General features: G+C 43.0%; 1 protein-coding gene across 1 annotated transcript in view; it reads left to right on the plus strand.

The window, feature by feature from the left end:
- LOC126195453 (polypeptide N-acetylgalactosaminyltransferase 35A) overlaps positions 1 to 22,907 on the plus strand; it is a 177,041-nt gene that overhangs the window by 47,644 nt on the left and 106,490 nt on the right. The window contains exons 2-3 of the mRNA XM_049934081.1: positions 1,514 to 1,633; positions 11,606 to 11,744. Of these exons, the coding sequence (XP_049790038.1) occupies positions 1,514 to 1,633; positions 11,606 to 11,744 (259 nt within the window). The remainder of the gene's footprint in view (positions 1 to 1,513; positions 1,634 to 11,605; positions 11,745 to 22,907) is intronic.

The raw sequence follows: 22,907 nt of genomic DNA on the forward strand, positions 1-22,907 counted from the left end.
TGAAAGTGTCTTGCACTTAGTCCTTTCTTTTAGGGTCATTAGATAGTCTTCTGGTCACTAGATAGTCTTCTGTAAGCTGGGTCGTTGAGCAGTAAATACATTTTAAGTATGTAATTATCCCATGTCATCCCCCTTGTTAGCTGGTAATACTACTACTACTTCTTCATCATTCCTAAGGGAACGAATGGCTGCTCTCTCTTTGTAAGAGATTTTATCCCGTGCTGGCCAAGCTCAGCATAATGTGTGGGACAGTTCTTTATTTCTTATGCCTGGTCCTCAGGGAGGCTGCATACTGCTTGTTCCAAATTCTGTAACAGGAAGCCCCTTTGGATTGGGAGCAAAATTTAAACCTTTCTCCATTTCCGCCACTGTAGGTCCATCCAATGTCTTGCTACAAAGATAGTACATCAAAGTTTATCCTCTTCTGATGATGTAGGATGTCATACGAGACTACAACAGATGGAAAAATCGGCAGTAGTGGAACATACCTTAAACGAGGGACACGGGATGAAATTTGACAAAACTGTAATAGTTGCCAACACTTTTGAGTTTTTGGAACAGTGTTTATAAAGAGGCAATTGAAATTAGCTTGGCAGATAATTTGATTAATGGAGACAATATGTTTCATCTTAGTAGGATGCGGAAACCTGTACTGTCCTGCCCCAAAACAGAATGTTCTCTGGTGTGGCCATTCCGAACATTCACTATTCTCTGAGTGCAATATATTGTTGCCGTCGGTGTTTCTAATAATGGCAGTGCCACCTGCCCACTCTAGGAGGGCAGCAGCTGTGGTGGGTGATGCACATGCCATGCACCGTACAGAGGCCTACGTAGGACAAAGAGTTTCAGTTCTCAGTGAGACTCAGCAGCAAAAGCAGCATTTTCCTGAAGATGGTGAACAGCTGGATTGCCAAAATATTGAATCTTCTTCGATTTTAGGATCCAGCAGCAAACCTGAAGAGACTTTAAAGCCTCCAAAGTTCAAATTGCATTGAAGGTTGTTGTTCCCCCCCCCCCCCCCCGACCCCCCCACCCCACCCCACCCCCCTCCCCTAAGCTGTTCTATTTTGGTTTTCTTGTGTGTGGTGTGTGGTTTTTGTGTTGCATGATATTTTTTCATAAGAGAAACATCCTCTACCTGTCTATCAAGCGAGGTGGCACAGTAGTTAACCCACTGGACTTGTACGGGAGGATGATAGTTCAAATCTGTATCTAGCCATCCACGTGTAGGTTTTCTATTATTTCCCTAAATCACTCCTCACAAATGCCGAGACAGTCCCTCTGAAAGGGCATGGCCAATTTCCTCCTTTGTCATTGAAATATTCCAAGAATGTGCTCTGTCTCTAATGACCTGACTGTTAACAAGATGTTAATCCATGATATTCCTTCCTTCTACATGTTTAGAAATAAGCTACCTTTGTTTGTTAATTTTCGCAGTCAGAATCACCAGGAGTAAACATCTTCATATTTTGTAGACATAAGTTTTAGGTTTGTAATTATCTTGTGTTTGCAGAATCTCCATCAAGTCGTATGCCAGTTGATCCAGATAGCAAGACTCATGATGCAGGGAGTTACAAAAATAGTGACAAGCTCTTGTCTTATCTTCAGCAGAAGGCATTCAAACCATTATCAGGTAATTTTCTTAATATTTCTACATCTGTTGTACTGTTTTCCATTGCAGAGTACTCAGAAAGCTGTCCATTTATTTCTTTTTCTTGTCAACAGTAAGTTGTGATTTGATGTTTACCTTTTTAATAAATTGTTGTAATATAAACATTTTAACTTGACTTGTTTTATATTTTGAAAATGTAGTAATTGTTAGACTGATGTACAGCTGCTCCTCTTTGTTGCTAGAGACTTTTTGATTTCAAAAATATGTGACTAGTTCAAGCTACAAAATTGTAGAATTCAATGGGTTGTCAAGTTAACCTACTGAATTGTATCAAGCTGATGTTTGGCTTTATACAACCAGTTCCAAAAAATGATTGATATAGTACAGGGTCGCACAGCAACCGAGAAATTTTGAACACTAGTGCTGGCAACACTGTAGTGCTGGCAGTTGTTTTGAACTGACATATTTGTTTTGAATTCTTTGGCATTTAGTAATCATTCAGCATAGGAGTGGTGCTGAACGTGCTGTTGCCGTGAGAGTATTTTATAAACAGGCTGAGAGTGTGACTCCTGTGCAAAGGATACTTCAACAGCATTACCAGCTAGGACATAATCATCGTGCCCCATCTGCTCATGTTATTACAACATGGGTGTGTAATTTTGAAGGAACTGGTTCAGCCTTGAAAAAGAGGCCTCCAGATGGCCTTTGAACAGTTCATACCCCAGAAAACATTGCAACTGTTCAAGTTTCCATTCGGATGAGCCCTTCCCACTCAGTTAGGCAACATGCATTTGTGCTAGGGATTGAGTGCCAAAGAGTACTGAGAGTACTACACGAATTAAAGTTCCACACCTGTAAGTTATAGATTGTACAGCAATTAAATCCATGAGACACTGTGTCATGTAGGGAGTTTGGTGAATGAGTGTTGTGATGAGTGTTGGCTAAAATCAGCAAGGATGCTAATTTCCTTAACACCACCCCTCAGGGACTCATGACTTCTATGAGTATGTGTGTGACGAGATGAGGCCACAAGGTATTGCAGTACCTACTTCCTTTCCTTTGCTGCAATCTCTCATCTCTGACTGTTGTCCCGTCTCTTACTCTTTCTCATTGTGGTTGTCTGTGATGTTGACCCAGCTATTCCCTAGGTTCTTATTTCCTTCCTCATTTATTTTACATTATCTTTTGGCTAGAGTAATTTTTTGGTCCCATTCTGGATTTGACCTTTTCTCTGTAGTGGGGACCAACTGGGGAAGAACATCTTAAATAGCACGTACTGCATGCAGTGTTAAAGATCATCTGTTCACAATACCTGAATAGGCTCTTAATTATTCATTTCAAAGCCAACATGGCAGCAAATCCAACATGGTGGGTCATATCTAATATCTAGTATGTTCTTGAACTGATGGGGATACTTTTACTTAAACATTGTCATTATTTTTGTGGAACATATGGAAGATAAATTTGGAAAAGTTGAGTCATGGGGAAAAATGTGCAATGTACTGCCTCCTCCACTGCACAATCTACAGCTAATCAGGTATGTGAATGTCTCGGCGATCTGCCAGTGACCATTACCACCCAGAGAAACTTGAATATGATCCAAGGAATCACTTTCATCTGAGACCGTCACTCCAGATGAGGAGCTGTAGGGTAGTCTTGAGCAATGAGGTGTACATGCCCAGAAAGGTCCTAAGGATAATCAAACAGATGTAAGTGCTTTTGTCTTAGAGTTTGAAGGGAATGTCTTCCCAGAAAGAGTTTGGCATTGTGTACACATGTGACTTGAAACCTTATGTCCCACCACCCATGTGATGCCTCTGATGCTTATGCTCTGGTCATTTGTCATCCTGCTGCACAGTGGACCCAAAATTGACAGCTGCAAAAGCTCACTCCGTAAAGGTTGTCTTTTTGAATAACCACCTTTGTGTGTCGGTCACGCAGAACACCATCCTCCATATTCACCAGTTTTCCAAGTCATCAAGAAAGATAAGAAAATTCAGGAATATAATCTATTGACCACCTGTTGTATGCTGAGGCACAAAATTGTGTGTGTGTGTGTGGGGGGGGGGGGGGGGGGGGTGACCTCCATGATACCCATTTGCAATGTTTATTTACCTACAGACAAGCCACTTACTTACATTGAGACAACCACCTTAATCCAACAACTCCCCTCCCCCTTTTTCTCCTACTTGCAGACTTCAGTGCCCACCACTCCCTGTCTAGTAGGGGCTTCAAATTGAGCAGCTTCTTACCAACTGACCGTAATCTGTGCCTCCTAAGTGATGGTGCTCCTACCCATTTCAGTGCCACCCTGGGCACCTTTTCAGCTATTGACCCCAATCTTGTGGCTTCGCTACATTAGCCACTGACAGTGATGTTGTCCCTTCCTTACCACTGCCAGATGGATGAACTACCACTTTGGGTGTCTTGAGGAGCTGACTGACAGTTGTATACCTCTGCTGTTTCCTGTGTCCCTCTGTCAGATTGCATCAACGAGGTAGTGCAAGACATCTCTAACACGATCCCTCAGACTGCTGGAACTGCTATTCCCCTTTTGCAGGTCCTCTGCATCGCTGGCCGGTGCCATAGTGGATGAAAGACATTACAGTATCTGTTAAGGATTGCTAAAGAGCCCTGCGATGTTTCAAGCTACATCTTTCACAGAAGCAAATTCGTGCTGAGGATTGCTATCCTACCAAATACAGTAGGAACGGCTGCTGTGAGTGCTACGTCCCCTCCCTGGGAAAGTGTGCCATTTCATCCCAGGTGTGGATCAAGATCTGTAGTCTTTCGAACCACCCAAAGTCAACAGCTGTTCCAGGTCTTGTCCTCCAGAGCTGTCTTTGTACTGATGCATCAGTCCTTGCTGAACACCTTGTGACCAAATTTCCAACAGTGTCAGTGTCCTCTTCTTAACCGGCCACCGTGCTACTGCTGAAATGACTAGTTGAAGACGTCCCCCTATGTTTCGTGCCTGCCAAGCCGAATCATACAATGAACCTTTCACTGACTGGGAACTGCTTCAAATTCTTGTCTCATCTCAAGACATGGCTCCAGGCCCTGATTCAATTCATAATCAGATGATACAACACCTGAATGTTATTCAAAGGCTATATGTACACAGCGCCCTCAATCATATTTGGTTTGAAGGTGTCTCCGCTTCGGAATGGTGATATAGCATTGTCATCAGAATGCTTAAGCCAGGCTAAAAACCTGTCTCTCTTGGCAGCTGGTGACTTCTGTCAGGCCACTGGTCCCCCTGCGATGTATGCTTTGCTATAGCCCCACTCTGTGGCCTTTGCTGAAAGCCAGCTCCAGGATGCTATCTGCAGGGCCTGTGCTTGGATACTTGCCCATAGTTTTGAATTCTTGCAAAAAATGTGGATCATGCATTTCTGTCATCATACCACAGTTCATCCTGACTCAGAACTCTGCTTGGATAGGCAGTACTTGGGCATTGTTGCTTAGTTCCTTTTTTTTTTTTTAACTTCCTTTTTAATAAAAAGCTGTCTTGGTTGCCCCGTATTTCTCAACTAAAGATTAACTGCATTCAGAAGTTTAACATTCTCTGCTTCCTTGCCCACACTTCTTGGGGTGTGGATCGTGCTACTCTTATCCATATTTACCAGGCCCTGGTTTCGTTCTGACTCTATTATGGTTCAGCATTGAAATTGTTATACTCAATCCATCATCGTGGTGTGACTGGACACTGGTGCCTTCAAGGCTAGTCCTGCAGACAGTCTCCTTGCTGAAGTCTGTATCTTCTCGCTTCAGTTCCAACAGTGCCAACTCTTGATCTCCTATGCAATCACTATTGACAATTCTCTGAATGTTCATTGTATGTCATTCTGCATATGTGCCCTTAGGTGGGATTACCAGTTGGAATGCCCTTGCAGCACTCTTCCAGGATCTCCACTTGTCCTCCCATGGACAGTGCCCAGGACACAAATTAGGACTGATGTATTTCAAAGTCCTGAGTCTGTTGTCCCCATGACCTTTCAGCATCTGCTACATTTAGGCCTTCAGCACTTTCAGGGAGTATCATTTCTTACACTGGCTGCTCTATAACTGTAGATAAGATGGGATACATTTTTACATCTCCTGTCAGTCAGGAACATCACTTGTTGCCAGGATAATGTAACGTTTTTACAGCGGAGCATTAACAGAGCCCTCCAAAATTGGCCTCCCTTCACTCTGTTTTAATATGGACTGACCCTGTGAACAGTGTCCAGTTCACTGACCATTGTTACTCTCGTCACCCCGTGGTTTCTGCTGTTTGTGACCTCACTACTTTAGTCATACTGCCTGCTCCGTACTCTTCTCTGGCTCCCAAGTCATTTAGGTATCTGACAGAATGAACTGACCGACTAGTGGCTATAGGAGAAATTACTCGCCTCCCATTCTCTTTGACGGTACCAGATGTGGATCTGCGGGCACAAATAAGACCCCTGCACACTCAGAGACGGATGACGTCTGGTGGGCTACTGCCCCCTCTAATGAACTCCACTGTACCGAGAAGGCTACTGCTGCACTACTGCTGCATTGCGTTCTTCCTTTTGTTCCTACCGGAAGGAATCCACTGTCCTTGTCACGTGTATGTTGACCATACCAGGCTATCCCATAGTTTTATTTTGCATAACAAGCTACCCACCATTATGGTTATGGAACCTTACAGACATTAGCTTGTATCAAGGTGGAATGCCCCTTTCTTCTGGCTCTCCATGCTATGCATGGCTTTCCATATTCTTTGCCTCTGTAATGGTTGACAATTCAGAGCTGGTCAAACTGGTTCTCCGTTTTCTACATGAAGTTGTTTTCAATCTCAGATATGTCCGCCCCTGGTAGCTGAGTGGTCAGCATGATGGAATGTCATGCCTAATGGCCCGGTTTCAATTCCCGGCTGGGTCGGAGATTTTCTCCGCTCAGGGGCTGGGTGTTGTGTTGTCCTTATCATCATCATTTAATCCCCATCGACACGCAAGTTGCCAACGTGTCGTCAACTGGAAAGACTTGCACCAGGCAAATGGTCTACCCGACAGGAGGCCCTAGCCACACAGCACGCCATCTCTGATATAATGTTTTAACCTGCTTTTTGAGCTGTTTTGGGGTTGGGGCATCTCTCGCTGTCTGCTAGGTCTGTTAGACCCTGGCCGTATTTACTTGATCAGCTCACTCTGTCATCCCTGTCTTACTCTGTTCAATTGTTTTTGATGTCGTTTACTTCCTTCTCTGCCACACCCTATTTTCTATTTCAGGGGTAGCTCACAGTTGAATAATGGTGCCTCGCCGCTTTGTACCCTCTCCTTCCTTTCATCAGTACTCTTGGCCTCTGTTTACACTGAGATTTCGAACTTTGTGTAAATCTTAGTAAAGGCTCAAAAATGGTTCAAATGGCTCTGAGCACTATGGGACTCAACTGCTGAGGTCATTAGTCCCCTAGAACTTAGAACTAGTTAAACCTAACTAACCTAAGGACATCACAAACATCCATGCCCGAGGCAGGATTCGAACCTGCGACCGTAGCGGTCTTGCGGTTCCAGACTGCAGCGCCTTTAACCACACGGCCACTTCGGCCGGCTCTTAGTAAAGGCTCCCGTCTACAAACTTTAAACGTGTGTTTATTCCTGTACCAGAATATTATCCTTTTTGTTTTTGTTGAATGAAATGTAATAGTGTTTACCTTAATAAACAGTTTGTACTGCCAAAACATCATCATCATCCCCCCCCCCCCCCCCCCGCCATGCGTTTTTGTTGCTTCCCTTGCTTCCCTGGAACGTGTTTTCCACATCATTTTCTGTCTTCTCCTTCATTTTCCTATAAATTCCCTTTGCCCAAAAACTGTGATGTTTGTTGTACAGTGAAATATTTTTGGTGCTGCCAGTGCGGCCACAAATCTATAGTTTATTCTGATATAGCGCATTTTTTAATATTTATTTTGCTGTTTTATTTATTTTGTATTTCTACATATTACAGTTTTGAACCTGGCTGTCTTTTAGCTACTGTGTGTAAGTTTCAATGGAGAAATAATACAACCAACATCTTGCAAATTACTGTTTAATACATTTACCTTGGTTTAGACACCCCTAAGTATGTCTTCATCGGGATGAAAATTTAAAAGCCCTATAAAATAATACATAGAAATATAACAAAGATGAAAAATCTCATAACATAGAAAGGTTACTTATGTAAAGTTACATTATGAGAAGGCATAGTAAAAGTTTAGAGCAGACATGCTCAAGTCAAAAATTAAAAACGTTCCAGCCTTTGATGCATACAGCTTGCAAGAAACATCATCAGACTGAGTGGCCCAGTGGCTTACACTGCTGCTATGAAAACAAGACGCAAATTACACTGCCTGTTGGGTGCAGACAGTGGCATATGACAATTTGAGATGTTATAACAAAAATAATTGAATGAAACAACAGTTAATTATAAAACAAAAGAACAAAATTCAAAGGATGAGATTTTAATGTATTTTGGAAAATACAAAGTAGTCAAGTAAATGAAGTACAGCTAAGAGCCATCTCTTAGGCTTTATTGAAATACACATTATGTAAAGTACAGAATATTGTAGAATATTTACACCAACAGCTGCACAGTCTAAAAACATGTACATGAAGGAAACTTCAGTGGTATACATCTATATGAGGTTTAAAGAAAAAGATGTTTCAGAATTAGAGGCACAAAAACATAATAAAAATTAAAGGAATCAAAAATCTGCAAGTAGTAGGTTAAAGACATTTAAAAAATTGTTGCTGTGTAATTGTAACTGTTCATTGAGGATAAGGCTACTGTTCTTAGAAATATGTTTGAAAATCTCCAGCTCTTTGAGTACGTCGAGCCTGTGACCTTCCCCCCCCCCCCCCCTCCTCCCCCACCCCCAATATGCAAAATGGCAATTTCTTCAACACTTTTTGGTTTGTGACCAGGAATTAAAAGATGATCAACAAAAGTGGAATTATATACTTTAGTATCTCTTTTCCCATTAAACACTCCTTATACCTGACATTGAAAGATCTTCCATTTTGTCCTATATAATAAACAACAGAACATATACCATAAATGATTTTATGAACTCCTTAAGTGTGTATAGGAACAACTGTGGACTTGAGATTATAAATAAGATTTTTCTGCAAGTTATTGTTGGTAGAAAAGGCAACCTTGCATCCAAATTTTTTAACTAGAAGACGACAAATTCTATAAGAAATAGGGCCTAAAAATGGAATCGAAAAAACTCTTTTATATTCATTACTGTCAGAAACACCACTGATGCCTAAAGTAGTCACTTTAGCATCAGTTTTAATTTTGAAGATGTTTTCAACTGACGAGGGATCATAACCATTATTAAATACTACAGTTACTATTAAATTCATCTCATCATTAAGCTTGTCTGGTGACAAAGGTACAGAAACTGATGATAACAGCTGAATGGAAAAAACACACTTTTATGGGAATGAGGATGTGCTGAACTAGCAGGCACAATCTAATCTGAATTAATGGCTTTTTAAAAAATACCAAAGGAAAGTCTGTCATTGTCAATGACAAAACTAAGGTCCAAGTAATGTAGCTGGCCATTATTATTTTCTAATTCACAAGTGAATCTGATTTTTTTTTCATGGGCCTTATGAAAAATTCCAAACAAATGCTCAATACCTTCCCAGGAATCACTGTGTATGATCAAAATGTCATCTACGTACTGAGAATATGACAAACTACCCAGATCTGTAGCTGAAAAGTTGTAGGATTAATTGAATTAATTTTCAAATTGATGCATTTCGGGATTTTATTAATGATGGGAGGGAGTGCTGTAAGAATTGCATTGCGAAAAGGCACAAAAAGAAACTGGCTAAACTCAAGAGCATTTTACCCTCTAGTTAAAAAATATGGATACAAAGTTGCCTTTTCTACTGACAATAACTTGCAGAAAAAATCTGAAGTCCACAGTTGCTCCTATACACACTTCAGGAGTTTATAAAGTCATTTGTGATATGTGTCCTGTTTATTATTTAGGACAAACTGGAAGATCTTTCAGTGTCAGATACAAGGAACATTTATTGTGGAAAAAGAGGCACTAATGTACATAATTCCCTTTTTGCTGATCATCTGTTAATTTGTGGTCACAAACTGAAAAGTGCTGAAGAAATTTCCATTTTACCTACAGAAAATGAAAGTAGGTCACAGGCTTCATATACTCGAAAAGCTGGAGATTTTCAAGCATATTTCATCCTCAATAGTTACAAACCAAAATGTCTTTAAATTTATATAATTCACTACTTTCAGAAACATCTTTTTTGACAAATTTCATATAGATGTGTACTAAGAAAGTTTCCTTCATGCAGATGTTTTTAAACTGTGCAGCTGTTTGTGTAAATATTCTACAATACTCCATACTTTATGTAATGGGCATTTCAATAAAGCCTAATAGATGGCTCTTAGTTGTTGCTTCATTTACTTGACCACTTTGTATTTTGGAAAATACATTAAAATTCATCCTTTGAATTTTTTTAACTTTTGTTTAACTTCGTTATTTCTGTTATGATGTCTCAAATGGGCATATGTCACTGTCTGCACATGATAGGTGGTGCAATTTGTATCTTGTTTTCGTTACAGAAATGTAAACTAATGGGCCACTCAATCTGTTGTTCCTTGCAAAGCATGTGTACCAAACGCTGGAATGTTTTAATTTTTGACTTGAGCGTGACTGCACTAAACTTTGACTAATGCCTTCTCGAAATGTAAATTTATGTAAGTAACCTTTCTATATTATGACATTTTTCATCTTGGTTAATGTTTCTGTCAACTTATTTTTCTTTGTATTATTTTATAGGGCTTTTAAATTTTCATTCTGATGAAGACAGCCGTAGAGATGTCGAAATCTAGGTAAATGTATTAAACAATTATTTGCAACTGACTGGCTGTGTTATTTCTCAATTGAGATTTCTACATATTTTTTGTGTAGGTACTAATGCCCAATTTGTTGTGCTTCCTGATCAACAATAACAACAAGAAAAAGATCTATTTGTCAGCCAGTGTAGTTTTGGTGTGCTGTTACTATAAGCAGTGATGCTGGTAGCTTATGAGTAAGAATTCAGAAAACAGCCAAAAAGCAGACTCCCTTCAGACAGTTTCATAATATGGTTCATTTTGATACAAAGGTAACCAGAATTTTCAGTACATGATTCATACTATCACAGTTTGCTAATAATCTGCTGCCTTAGTTATCGCTATGGCTTATTTTCAAGTGTTGCTTATCTCTGGTGTTGGGCATTACATCTGTCTTTCTTTGCAATTTTATTGAAGCAGATTGGTTTTATTTTGAAGCAAGTAGGGACCAATGATTCACATGTGTGCTGTATACTGAATTGTCACAATAGGCTTAGGGTGCTTTTTTAAAAATTGGTTATCCTTTTATACTATAATAAGTATAGAGCAAACAGCACATGAGCCTCTTTCCTGAATAGTATAGTGATTTCTTGGGACAACAGTACTTTGTGTCAGTTCTGCAAGAGCCATTTGAAAAACCAATACAGAAATTTCTTTCCATTTTCTGAATCCAATGACACCTTTCTTGATGCAAATGTCACATCTTCATTTTCACACTTTAACAGTGCATAAATAACATTAACAAAGGACACTGTCTCACAATATTCACTGCCACATACTTAAGAAAGATTCTTCCCACATTATGTGGCATTTTGAAGGGCAAAAAGAAAGACGTAAAAAAAATTGAAAATTTGACATAGGTATGAAATTACTGATGGAGAAAAATACTCTAATACTGGAATATTCAAGGCATCTCAGTTAAAGATAATTGTACCTGCTAAAAACTCATCAGATGAAGGCTATCATTTATTCACAACGAAGAAGTCCAAGTTTACTTCATTTTTGTATGTCATTTAGATACCTAATGTAGCTTTTTAAAAATGGCATGTATCATTTATTTCTAACTTTCTTAGTTGATGCTGATTTATATGCTCTTTTTAATATTCTCAGTGTTGGACCAGTTGGGCATGGTACGGTCAGTTGCAGAAAGACAAGCCAGGGATGAGGGTTACAGGAAGCATGCCTTCAACACACTTGTTAGTGAAAGAATTGGCCCACTTCGGAAAATCCCAGATACTAGGCATCCTCTGTAAGTAAACAGCCCCATTTATGTTTTGTAGTGTTAGATTTTGAAGTATAATTGTAAAACATCAAAGACTCCATAATTAAATGTGTTATAAAGTACTGTTAAATTTCCAACATTCAAGTTCCTCCTGTGACCTAAATCTACTTGTACATATCTTTTGTACACTTACAATTAAGGATGTCTCTAACCATAACTTCTTCCATTTCATACTTACTTTGCTGCACATGATATGACTTGATATTTTTAGACATAAATGAGGTACTTTGATAAAACAAGCTGTTCATCCATCCTATTAATGCATTCAATGACTTTCAAACCAGTGCCATTCTTGCTGCACCCATAACTTACCAGATACTTGGCACACTTGAGCAAACATGGAACTGGCTCCTGGGCTCTTTTATCTAGACACTGCTATCTTTATTATGGAACGTCTTCCACAGATGAATTTCCTCTGATTCTTGTATTATAATTTTACAATATCAAACAATGGAAAATTCAGGATGGAATGTAACAATATTATGGAAAAGAAAGTTGCCTCTCACCATATAGTGGAGATGCTGAGTCGCAGATACGCACAACAAAAAGACTGTCACAAATAAAGCTTTCGGCCAGTAAGGCCTTCGTCAAAAATAGATGACACACACACACACACACACACACACGCACGCATCTGCACGCGCACCCACACGACTGTAGTCTCAGACAACTGGGGCCACAATGCGAACAGCACTACCAGTGCTTGATAGGAGTGGTGACTGGGTGGGGATAAGAAGGAATTTGGCACAGGGAGGGGGAGGTATAGTAGGGTAACTGTGGCAGATGGTGAAGTGGTGCAGGTTAGACGAAGGGCTGGCAAGAGGGGGGGGGGGGGAGACAAAAACACTGGGTGTTGTGGTGGAACGACAGCTGTGTAGTTCTGGAATGGGGCTAGGGAAGGGGCTGAATGGGTGAGGACAGCTACTAATGAAGGTTGAGGGTTACGGGAACATAGGATATATTGCAGGGGAAGTTCCCATCTACGCAGTTCAGAAAACCTGGTTTTGGTGGGAAGGATCCACATGGCACAGTCTGTGAAGCAGTCATTGAAATGAAGGATGTCTTGTTTGGCAGTGTGCTCAGCAACAGAGTGGTCCACTTGTTTCTTGGCCACAGTTTGGCGGTAGCCATTCATGCGGACAGGCAGCTTGTTGGTTTTCATACCTACACAGAATGCAGCACAGTGGTTGCAGCTTAGCTTGTAGATCACATGACTGGTTTCACAGGCAGCCCTGCCTTTGATGGGATAGGTGATCTTTGTGACCGGCCTGGATTAGGTGGTATGGGAGGTCGTATGAGATAGGTCTTGCACGTAGGTCTATTACAGGGATATGAGCCATGAGGTAATGGGTTTGGAGCAGGGGTTGTGTACGGATGGACGAGTATATTGTGTAGCTTCAGTGAACGGCGGAATACTGCTGTGAGAGGTGTGGGAAGAATAGTGGGCAGGACATTTCTCATTTTAACGCACGATGAAAGGTAGTTGAAACCCTGACAGAGAATATAATTCAGTTGCTCCAGTCCTGGGTGGTTCTGAGCTACGATGGGAATGCCCCTCTGTGGCCAGACGTGGGACCTTGGGAGGTGGTGGGAGACTGGAAAGATAAGGCACAGGAGATTTGTTTTTGTACAAGGTTGGGAGGATAATTACGTTCTGTGAAGGCTTCAGTGAGACACACGGTGTAATTCAAGAGGAACTGCTCATCACTGCAGATGCGATGACCACAGGTGGCTATGCTCTGTGGAAGGGACTTCTTGGTGTGGAATGGGTGGCAGCTGTCGAATTGGAGGTATTGCTGGTGGTTAATGGGGTTGATATGGATGGAGGTACTGATGTAGCCACTTTTGAGGTGGAGGTCAACATCTAGGAAAGTGACTTGTTGGGTTGAGTAGGACCGGGTGAAGCAAATGGGGGAGAAGTTGTTGAGGTTCTAGAGGAATGTGGATAGCGTGTCCCTCCCTGATCCAGATTGCAAAGATGTCATCAATGAATCTGAACCAGGGGAGGGGTTTAGGATTCTGGGTGTTCAGTCAGAATTCCTCTAGATGGCCCATGAATAAGTTGGCATAGGATGGTGTGATGCGGATGCCCATAGCCATGCCATAGGTAATGCCTTCAAAGGAGAAGTAATTGTGTGGTGACTAGGAAGGAGGTTGTTGATTTGGAACCCATCAGGCATTGTAAAGGCAGTGTTCAATAGCAGTAAGGCCATGGGCGTTGGGTATGTTAGTGTAAAGGGAGGTGACATTAATAGTGATGAGCAGGGCACCATGTGGTTAAGGAACAGGAACTGTGGAGAGCCAGTGGAGGAAATGGTTGGTATCTTTCATATAGGAGGGTAGGTTCCAGGTAATGGGTTGGAGGTGTTGGTCTACGAGAGGAGAGATTATTTCAGTGGGGCACAGTAACCGATCACAATGGGGTGTTTTGGATGGTTTGGTTTATGAACTTCAGGAAGCACAAAGAAGGTGGAAGGGGGGGGGGGGGGAGTGGTATGGGTGAGCAGAGAGATGGACGCTGGCGAGAGGTTCTGGCATGGGCCTAAGGATTTGAGGAATGACTGGAGATCCTGCTGGATTTCTGGAATGGGGTCACCATGGCAATGTTTGTAGGTGGAAGTATCTGACAACTGGTGGAGTCCTTGTGCCAAGTGATCCTTGCGGTTCAAACAATAGTAGTGGAGCCTTTGTCTGCAGGTAGGATTATAAGGTTGGGATCAGTTTTTAGATGGTGGACTGTGGTTCTTTCTGCGAATGTAAGGTTAGTTTGCATGTTGAGGGATTTGGGGAATGATGGTGAGGCAAGGTTCGAGGTTAAGAAATTCTGGAAAGTTAACATGGGGGTGATTTGGGGGCAGTAGGGGTGGATCATGGTTGGATGGAGGAGTGAGTTAGACAGAGTCAAACGTTGGTCTTTGGTTGCGTCTGATTGGTAGGACTGGTGGTGAAAAAGTGTTCCCACTGAGAAGGAGAAAAGATCTTTCACAAGTTGTGCATGATTGAATTTGGGAGTGGGGGCAAAAGGTGAGGCCTTTGAAATGGACTGGTATTTCTGTGAGGCTAAGGCTTCTTGAGAAAAGGTTCATGACTGTGTTATGGGTCTGTTTAGGTTCTGGGTTCTGTGCGATGGTGGGAAGGAGTTATGGAGTGTGAATAAGTGTAGTAGGTCTGCAAGACAGGGTTTGTCAGCTGTGAGGGGACACAGGGGAGGTTTTAAGGTTGTTGTAGAGATGGTGGACAGTGGTACTCCAAGGCGGAAGTGAGCAGGGTAGAGACCTTTTTGAGGTGGTGTTGTGCGTGTTGCTCTAGTTCCCGCAGGGCAAGAGTTTGTGTGTGTTATGGGTTCCAGGAATTTGAGATTGCATAGCAGAAGAATTTTGCAGATGGAAAGAAGGTACTGCAAGGAGGTTTGGGCTTGGTTGATATGGTTTTACAGGACTATGTTGGTGAGGGCCAAGGATTGGCAGAATCTGTAATACTCGCCTGACATTGTATTTTTGTGATATCCTCTCAATTCTTGCATACCTTTTTTTCAGCCTTTCGTATTGTTGTATTCTCGTCACCACTGTAGAGTCTTGTACCATAGGAATCAAGGGAGAGGATGTTGTTTGGTGGCTGGTATCCTCTTTACAACACAACTGCGCACATGTATTAACACAGTTCTCTATTTACTTAAACAGATGGTTGCTACTTAACTTTAACAGTGTCCATGTGTTGTGGTATGAGCTGTTCAATATTAGTCCACATTAGGCTCACTGTTGGTGAAGTACAAGTCCCGCTATATGATGAATGACAGACGCCAAAGTGGAGTGCAAGTTGGTGCGTCAGTGAATGAGCTAGTGACTGAGCGACTGTGCTAATGCCTGTGACTGACTGACTGACTGAGACTCCCAGTCAGCGGCAGTAATCGAAATACTTGTGGTCGAGAGGATGTTGGCAGTGGCACATTGCTTTGGCCCCTCTCCTGATAGGCACACTTAATTCAGCGTTTACTATTGGTCTTCTTGCTACATCTTTGCTGAGTGGTGTGCTGGCGACAGGTTAACCCCTTCCGAAATACCGTACAGTTATTGTGTGGGGAAGACGCAAACGACGACAAGGAGGAAGGCAGGACACTGGACATAGAGATGAGCCAGGAGCCATGACTGTGGAGGATGGCATAATCCTGACCGTACCCCACTATCTTGCTTGCAAGAACGTCCAACGTAAAACTGCTGCCAGGGCACACGTCCAGGCCTGACGGCGTGTCCTGGCATGATGACGGCGACTGTAATGGCGGGTCCAAGTCCATTGGGTCAGCGAGCAGGGGTGAGGGCACAGGGCACATTGTCCATCTGCTCCTCGTGGGGTGCCCTGGTGGCATCTGCGGGTGGCAGCGAAGGCTGCGCAGTCCTATGAGGCTGTGAGTTTAGGGAAAGAAAAGTAGCAGAATCACAGGGCAAATGACACACAAGAGTTTGGTTCTGGTGGTGGTGCTGCAAACCATTGGGCCTGCAGTCAAGTATATAAAAGAGCCGATGAATTCCTGAATCATGCTTCTTTCCCAGTGCCCATGGTTGCCATAAACCCTTCAAAGTGATACTTGTGGACCTTTGGCAGTACTGGATACTGTGGATGGTGTAATAGTGTCCAGTGGCGACGGCCATGCAGGAGTTCCACCAGTAATGGTCAGTCGCGTGGGTGTGAGTGATAGGAGGTGAGAAAGAATCACAGCACCTGTTCCCATGTGTGGGTAGTGCAAAGATTGGCCATCTGTTGTTTAAAAATGTGTAAGAAGTGTCCTGTTTCTCTGTTGCACTGGGGGTGGAGCGAAGCACTTGTTAAATGACGAATGCCATTTTGTTCACAAAACTGTTCAATATCACATGAAGTGAATTGTGGTCTGTTGTCCGAAACAATTGCTTCTGGCAAACCTTTTACACAAAATATGGAGGACAACACGTGAATGGTGTTACGCGATGTGTTAGAAGCCATAGGCACTGCAAATGGGAACTTGCTCGAAGAGTCTACCACTATGAGCCAATGATCATTCCAAAATGGTCCTGCGAAGTCAATGTGCACACCGGCCAAGCTGTGAATGCCTGTGGCAGACCAGATTGGTTTTCCATGCATGTGCGGCACTGTGGCGTCACTGCCAAATACAGTGCCGTTGCACTAACTGTTCATTGCGAACACTTCCCCAATGTCCTTGGTGGAGCAATTGCAACACATCCTTGTGCAACACTTTGGGAATAAGCACATTAGATTGTCCATTGTCAGTTTGAACGAGAATCACACCCTTTTGAATGGAAAGATTATGCCGGCGTGCGAAGTATTGGCACACAACTGAATTCTGGATACTGTTCAGTGAGCGAGACCAAGATGTGTGAATGTAATGCAACAAAATCTTGAGATCTGGGCATGCTTCTGTGGCCTGTGAGATTTTTCTGTAGTGCAAGTGAAAAAATTCCAGCAATTCAGAGTCCTGTGCATCGATTTGGCAACAAGATGCAGCAGATACATCAAAATGAGAGCCTGGGCTAGTCGGAAGGCGAGATAGGATGCCTGCATTGCTATGATTTGCTGTAGGTCTGTACACAATTCCATACTGATACTCCAAAAGCAATTTTTGAGCATTGTGTATAGGAACTGGCTTTGATTGATGAAACAAGGACTACAAAGACTTGCAATCTGTCACTAAATAGAACTTACGACCATACATATAGTGATGGAATTTTGTCACACCATACACAATAGTGAGAGCATCTTTTTAAGTTTGCAAATAATTGCACTGAGTTTGAGTTAACAAACATTTTCTGTGATTCTTCATCCAATGGAATTTGCAAGTAGGCATCACGAAAATCTATCTTAGAAAAGTAATGTCCTATATCAAGTCTGTCCATGAGTTCCTCAGGGCGAGGTAACGGATAACTACTATCTACATCTATACTCCGCAAGCCCCCTTGACGGTGTGTGGCGGAGGGTACCTTGAGTACCTCTATCGGTTCTCCCTTCTATTCCAGTCTCGTATTGTTCATGGAAAGAAGGATTGTCAGTATGCTTCTGTGTGGGCTCTAATCTCCCTGATTTTATCCTCATGGTCTCTTTGCGAGATATACGTAGGAGGGAGCAATATACTGCTTGACTCTTCGGTGAAGGTATGTTCTCGAAACTTTAACAAAAGCCCGTACCGAGCTACTGAGTGTCTCTCCTGCAGAGTCTTCCACTGGAGTTTATCTGTCATCTCCATAACGCTTTCGCAATTAGTAAATGATACTGTAACGAAGCGCGCTGCTCTCCGTTGGATCTTCTCTATCTCTTCCATCAACCCTATCTGGTACGGATCCCACACTGCTGAGCAGTATTCAAGCAATGAGCGAACAAGCGTACTGTAACCTACTTCCTTTGTTTTCGGATTGAATTTCCTTAGGATTCTTCCAATGAATCTCAGTCTGGCATCTGATTTACCGACAATCAACTTTATATGATCATTCCATTTTAAATCACTCCTAATGCGTACTCCCAGATAATTTATGGAATTAACTGCTTCCAGTTGCTGACCTGCTATATTGTAGCTAAATGATAAGGGATCTATCTTTCTATGTATTCGCAGCACATTACACTTGTCTACATTGAGATTCAATTGCCATTCCCCGCACCATGCGTCAATTCGCTGCAGATCCTCCTGCATTTCAGTACAATTTTCCATTGTTAGAACTTCTCGATACACCACAGCATCATCTGCAAAAAGCCTCAGTGTACTTCCAATGTCATCCACAAGGTCATTTAAGTATATTGTGAATAGCAACGGTCCTATGACACTCCCCTGCGGCACACCTGAAATCACTCTTACTTCGGAAGACTTCTCTCCATCGAGAATGACATGCTGTGTTCTGTTATCTAGGAACTCTTCAATCCAATCACGCAATTGGTCTGATAGTCCATATGATCTTACTTTGTTCATTAAACAACTGTGGGGAACTGTATCGAACGCCTTGCAGAAGTCAAGAAACACGGTATCTACCTGTGAACCCGTGTCTATGGCCCTCTGAGTCTCGTGGACGAATAGCGTGAGCTGGGTTTCACACGATCGTCTTTTTCGAAACCCATGCTGATTCCTACAGAGTAGATTTCTAGTCTCCAGAAAAGTCATTATACTCGAACATAATACGTGTTCCAAAATTCTACAACTGATAGATGTTAGAGATATAGGTCTATAGTTCTGCACATCTGTTTGACGTCCCTTCTTGAAAACGGGGATGACCTGTGCCCTTTTCCAATCCTTTGGAATGCTACGCTCTTCTAGAGACCTACGGTACACCGCTGCAAGAAGGGGGGCAAGTTCCTTCGCGTACTCTGTGTAAAATCGAACTGGTATCCCATCAGGTCCAGCGGCCTTTCCTCTTTTGAGTGATTTTAATTGTTTCTCTATCCCTCTGTCGTCTATTTCGATATCTACCATTTTGTCATCTGTGCAACAATCTAGAGAAGGAACTACAGTGCAGTCTTCCTGTGTGAAACAGCTTCGGAAAAAGACATTTAGTATTTCGGCCTTTAGTCTGTCACCCTCTGTTTCAGTACCATTTTGGTCACAGAGTGTCTGGACATTTTGTTTTGATTCACCTACCACTTTGACATAAGACCAAAATTTCTTAGGATTTTCTGCCAAGTCAGTACATAGAACTTTACTTTCGAATTCATTGAACGCCTCCCGCTTAGTCCCCCTCACACTACATTTCGCTTCGTGTAATTTTTGTTTGTCTGCAAAGGCTTTGGCTATGTTTGTTTGCTGTGAAGTTCCCTTTGCTTCCGCAGCAGTTTTCTAACTCGGTTGTTGTACCACGGTGGCTATTTTCCATCTCTTACGATCTTGCTTGTCACATACTCATCTAACGCATATTGTACGATGGTTTTGAACTTTGTCCACTCATCCTCAACACTATCTGTACTTGAGACAAAACTTTTGTGTTGAGCCATCAGGTACTCTGTAATCTGCTTTTTGTCACTTTTGCTAAACAGAAAAATCTTCCTACCTTTTTTAATATTTCTATTTACGGCTGAAATCATCGATGCAGTAACCCCTTTTTGATCGCTGATTCCCTGTTCTGCGTTAACTGTTTCAAATAGTGCGGGTCTGTTTGTCACCAGAAGGTCTAATATGTTATTGCCATGAGTCGGTTCTCTGTTTAATTGCTGAAGGTAGTTTTCAGATAAAGCACTTAAAAAAATTTCACTGGATTCTTTGTCCCAGCCACCCATTATGAACGTTTGAGTCTCCCAGTCTATATACGGCAAATTAAAATCTCCACCCAGAAGTATAACATGGTGGTGAAATCTACTCGAAATATTTTCCAAATTATCCTTCAGGTGCTCAGCCACAACAGCTGCTGAGCCAGGCCTATAGAGACATCCAATTACCATGTCTGAGCCTGCTTTAACCGTGACTTTCACCCAAATTATTTCATATTTCGGATCTCCGGCAATTTCCTTCGATACTATTGCACTTCTTATCGCTATAAACACGCCTCCCCCCTTCACTGTCCAGTCTGTCTCTGCAGTATATATTGCAATCTGAGTTTAGGATTTCATTACTGTTTAAGTCTGGTTTCAGCCAACTTTCTGTTGACAAACTGCCTATTGGCTTCTGTCTCGGGTTCTTCGGCCGACGTTCATCTAATGATTTTTCTGACGTTTCGCCAGCACGAGTGGCTGGCATTGTCAAAGCTTCACCCTCCATTGCCGGTGGTGAACTGGAGGCGAGCTCGCGGCCGCAGACTATATGTACCTGGCGCGCCAACGTCCGAGGGCTTCTCCGCGGTCATTTCCGGTGCGGTTCTCCTCTTGCTACCTGCGACGGTCGTTCGCTGCAGTACGGGAAGCCAGGATCCGTTTACCTTAAGGCTTTCCTCTTTCTTGTTGAAACTGTTTGCGTGTTTTTGGATTTCTACAGCTTCTCTGAACAAGCGCGTGTGATAGTGCTTCTCTACAGCCAGAACTTCCGTGTCGGCGAATTTTATTACGTGGTCGGTCTCATTCAGTGCGTGCTCTGCCACGGCCGATTTCTCCACCTGCCCCAACCTGCAATGTCGCTTATGCTCTTTGATCCTGGTGTTAATGGATCGTCCAGTCATTCCGACATAAACTTTTCCGCATGTGCAAGGTATACGGTATATTCCCGACATTGCAAGTGGGTCTCTTTTCTCCTTCGCCGATCTAAGACACTCTTTGATCTTCCTTGTCGGTTTGAAAATCGTCTTTACGCCGTGTTTGCGCAATATACGGCCGATTCTGTCCGTCACTCTGGGAATGTATGGCAGAAAGGCCGTACCCGACATTTCTTTTTCTGGTTCCTTACTTCGCCGAGTGTTTAGCTCTGTTACACTTCTAATGTAATTTGTGGAGTACCCATTGCTCCTCAGAACAGTTTCCAAGTGTTGCATTTCTCGTTTGAGGTGTTGAGGCTCACATATTCGTCCTGCTCTCGTTACGAGCGTACTAATCATGCCTCTTTTCTGGCTCGGGTGGTGGTTTGACAGTTTGTGCAGGTATCGGTCCGTGTGTGTCGGTTTTCGATACACGCTGTGTCCCAGGTTTTCGCCGTCCCTTGTGACCAGCACATCTAGAAATGGCAGTTTCCTGTCCTTTTCTACCTCCATGGTAAATGTTATGTTGGCATGGAGGCTGTTCAAGTGTCTCAGGAATTCACCGAGCTGTTCTTCACCATGGCTCCACACCACGAAAGTATCATCGACGTACCTGTACCACACCTTAGGTTTGCAAGTCGCCGAGTCCAGTGCCTGTGCTTCGAATTGTTCCATGAAGAAGTTGGCCACCACTGGACTGAGAGGACTACCCATGGCGACGCCTTCCAGCTGTTCGTAGAAACGCCATTCCATGTGAAATAGCTCGTGGTGAAACATGCATGGAAGAGCTTTTTTATGTCTTGCGGGAACATGGAACCGATGTGCTCCAGAGCGTCGCTGAGTGGCACTTTCGTAAATAACGAAACAACATCAAAACTGACCAGGATGTCGTTTGGCGCAAGTTTCAGTTTCTTCAGCTTCTCAATGAAATGTCCTGAGTCCTTAATGTATGTGTCGGTCTTTCCCACGTGTGGCTGGAGCAGAGAGGCCAAGTGTTTCGCCAGTTTATACGTTGGTGAGTCAGGAGCGCTAACGATCGGTCTCAGTGGAACGTTGTTCTTATGGATCTTGGGTAATCCATACAGCCGAGGTGGTAGGGCTTCTGTGTTGCGCAGGTTTCTCTGTATGTCCGCCGGCAGAGAAGACGCCTTGATTAATCGATTCGTATTCCGAGTGATACGCTGCGTCGGATCTGTGCTTAGTTTTCGGTATGTCGTCGGATCTAATAGGTCTATTAGATCCGACGACGTACCGAAAACTAAGCGCAGATCCGACGCATCGTATCACTCGGAATACGAATCGATTAATCAAGGCATCTTCTCTGCCGGCGGACATACAGAGAAACCTGCGCAACACAGAAGCCCTACCACCTCGGCTGTATGGATTACCCAAGATCCATAAGAACAACGTTCCACTGAGACCGATCGTTAGCGCTCCTGGCTCACCAACGTATAAACTGGCGAAACACTTGGCCTCTCTGCTCCAGCCACACGTGGGAAAGACCGACACATACATTAAGGACTCAGGACATTTCATTGAGAAGCTGAAGAAACTGAAACTTGCGCCAAACGACATCCTGGTCAGTTTTGATGTTGTTTCGTTATTTACGAAAGTGCCACTCAGCGACGCTCTGGAGCACATCGGTCCCATGTTCCCGCAAGACATCAAAAAGCTCTTCCATGCATGTCTCACCACGAGCTATTTCACATGGAATGGCGTTTCTACGAACAGCTGGAAGGCGTCGCCATGGGTAGTCCTCTCAGTCCAGTGGTGGCCAACTTCTTCATGGAACAATTCGAAGCACAGGCACTGGACTCGGCGACTTGCAAACCTAAGATGTGGTACAGGTACGTCGATGATACTTTCGTGGTGTGGAGCCATGGTGAAGAACAGCTCGGTGAATTCCTGAGACACTTGAACAGCCTCCATGCCAACATAACATTTACCATGGAGGTAGAAAAGGACAGGAAACTGCCATTTCTAGATGTGCTGGTCACAAGGGACGGCG

This window comes from Schistocerca nitens, chromosome 7 (genome assembly GCF_023898315.1).
Source record: "Schistocerca nitens isolate TAMUIC-IGC-003100 chromosome 7, iqSchNite1.1, whole genome shotgun sequence".
Classification (NCBI taxonomy): Eukaryota; Metazoa; Arthropoda; class Insecta; order Orthoptera; family Acrididae; genus Schistocerca; species Schistocerca nitens.